General features: G+C 30.9%; 1 protein-coding gene across 1 annotated transcript in view; it reads left to right on the forward strand.

The window, feature by feature from the left end:
- Nucleotides 1-374: 374 nt before the first annotated feature.
- Nucleotides 375-2,600, forward strand: part of LOC109377799 (adhesion G protein-coupled receptor L3-like) — a gene marked incomplete at both ends in the record, with an annotated part of 132,647 nt that continues 130,421 nt past the window's right edge. Inside the window, one exon of the mRNA XM_019634265.1 lies at nucleotides 375-389. Coding sequence (XP_019489810.1) covers nucleotides 375-389 — 15 coding nt within the window. The remainder of the gene's footprint in view (nucleotides 390-2,600) is intronic.

The following is a 2,600-nucleotide window of genomic DNA, read 5'->3' on the forward strand; positions in this document are numbered from 1 at the left end:
CTTTCTGTGTATATTTCCTACCTCCCTGTCAAATGGAAATGTTGGTCTTCGTATTATGAATATTGTATTTCCTATGGCTATAGTAGGGAATAGTATGCTTATTCAATCTTAGCTTGATTAACCTTTGCCTTATTTTTCCAAGTTTGTACTGTATTTTTAAGGTTGTAATATGATTTCTCTTTTTGAAAAAATAATTTTGCTACAGGAATGGGTTTGTAAAAAAAAAAAAAAACCATAATGTTAAATAAAGCAAGTATGAGTAAAATAACTTAACTTTCAGTTTGGAAGAGGTAAATAAAAAGTGCTTGGCCAATACCAAACCATTAATCTGTTCTCTTTTCTCCTTTCTCTCTTTACTTCTCTCTCTCCAATAGAAGTGGAACAAAAAGGTAATTAAATACCTTTCATAAATTATATACTATATAGGCTAAGTTATTTAACAGTTTAACATTTAATTAAAATAATTTTGTTATTAATTCTTATCTATTTTATGGAAATTTATTTACTACTTCTGCTGCTCAACTTCACTGTAATCTGTTGTATTGACCAGTGCTGGTTTGATTATTCTTTCTTAAAACAGTTTAATAGTGTAAAATTTTCAACCGTGTATTTTATTCCTCTTTATTTTTAAATAAGTAGTTAGAAATCCAGTAGGTGGTGATGGATAGTGATTGCTTTAGATTTGTTTTGATTTCTATACTGGATAATTTTCCATAGTTTTGGTGTGGTTTCCCCTGTGTCTTTAATTTTTTTAACTATTTGGGGAAAGAGGAGATGGTTTTCTTGAAATGCTGTAAAATAAATTACTGTAGGAACCAAGGGCTGATAACCAACATATAGTTTATATACAATTTTGATATCAATGCCTACCCATCCTTTATAATTATGGCTATCATATTAAATCCTGAGAAATTTTTCTAATTATTGCAAATTGACGATGGCCCTCTATCCTTGCTATAGAAGATTTTGATAGTCATCCCCGCCCCCAACTCTTCATTTATCCAAAAGTAAAACATTGGGCACTTTAATAATGTACTTTCCTTTTTATCGACCTCCAAATCCTAGTGAGTTTCATCTTAGACTGTTTCCACTGGATCTAGGCTTATAATTTCTGTTAAAGAGCTAATCACTAATATCAAGAAAATAATAATCTTTCATTAATCATTAAAATATGGGTAAACATCCAAATCCCTTGTGATTTTCTAATTTCTTCACCCAGTGCACTTGTAATCCTTTCAAACATAACAATGGACTGCATGATTATGTTTCAGTGTGTTTGCTTTGCAAAAATATTAGAGCAGTGTTTCCCATAGCAGGTTCACCAAAACACTACACTGCAAAGAANCAAAAAGTCGATTAAAATATAAGGCAGTATTTACAGAAAATATTACCTTATCAATACCTTTTATCACATATCTCATCTTCCTCATTAAGTATTTGTTGAAGAGAGAAATAGTAGTCACCAAGAAGTTAGAATATTTGCCCTTAAGTATAAAATGGCCTAAGAGTTTTGTATGAAATAAGATTAAAGTTGTGTGAGTATACATTTTATGTTTTAGTATATAAATATCAAAAGGATACATATTTAGAGCTATTTCAAGGCATGAAATTAGTTCTAGAAATTCCTCTGTAGGCTAGTCTTTGAAAAATGTCATCTTTAGTCTGATTTCTCACTCCCAACCTCCGCCTTCATTTTAATGGGCCTCAAGTCCAAACTTTTGAGATGACTGATTAAATAATTCTTTAAGGTGTTTGTGATGTTTCTAGTTGTAATTCTGAACTCAGGTTTCTTAGTATTCTAGTCATAGCATGAAGTGCATCTCTTAGGTAAAGCTTTTAACTGACCTATATATAATGAGGCATACAGTCCAGAGAACACTGTAGTTACTCAGTAAAGATTAATTGAGGAGGATGATAAATTATAGCAGTGTAATAGGTTGTAAGTGTCCTAGAATACTGTTAAAAATAAGATTTGTGAATTAGTGAGATAAGGAATCTGAAAAAGATAATCCCATTTGTAATTTCTTAAGCATAACTTTTGATGTATAGAAATTTTGTCTTCTGCCGCATATGATATTGAGATTTCAAAAAGTCAATTAAGAGAAATGAGTATGATTTTGACACTAATTGCAGACATCAGCTTAGGTCGAAGCACAAAAGTCTCGCTCAAATATAATTACCCCAAACAATATTTCTCCCTTGTTTTGAAACATTCCTAGAGTTTTAAATTTATTTATTATGCATAATTTCTCAGTTCATTCCTTCCACTGAAATTATCGTGATTTACATCAGTGGCCATCTGTGATTTTTATGTTTATGTTAAGAACCCATTCTTTCCCGACTTCCTCCCCCCCAAAAAAACTTTTTGGTTGTCCTTTTTTTGTCTTATTGTGACGTAAACAAATTGTTTCTGATGACACAAATATTTATAGGATAAAGATGATGCTGCTTGATGAGTTTCATGAATATGTTACAGTTTCCCAGAATTTTCCCTGACTTGTATTGATCAGTACCTTAAAAAATAATAATGGAATCTGAGAGATATGTAACCATAATGTGTTTTAGGATCTCAATTTATTCTTACAAGAGTATGTTGAAAG

This window comes from Hipposideros armiger, unplaced genomic scaffold (assembly GCF_001890085.2).
Source record: "Hipposideros armiger isolate ML-2016 unplaced genomic scaffold, ASM189008v1 scaffold_1563, whole genome shotgun sequence".
NCBI classification, from domain to species: Eukaryota; Metazoa; Chordata; class Mammalia; order Chiroptera; family Hipposideridae; genus Hipposideros; species Hipposideros armiger.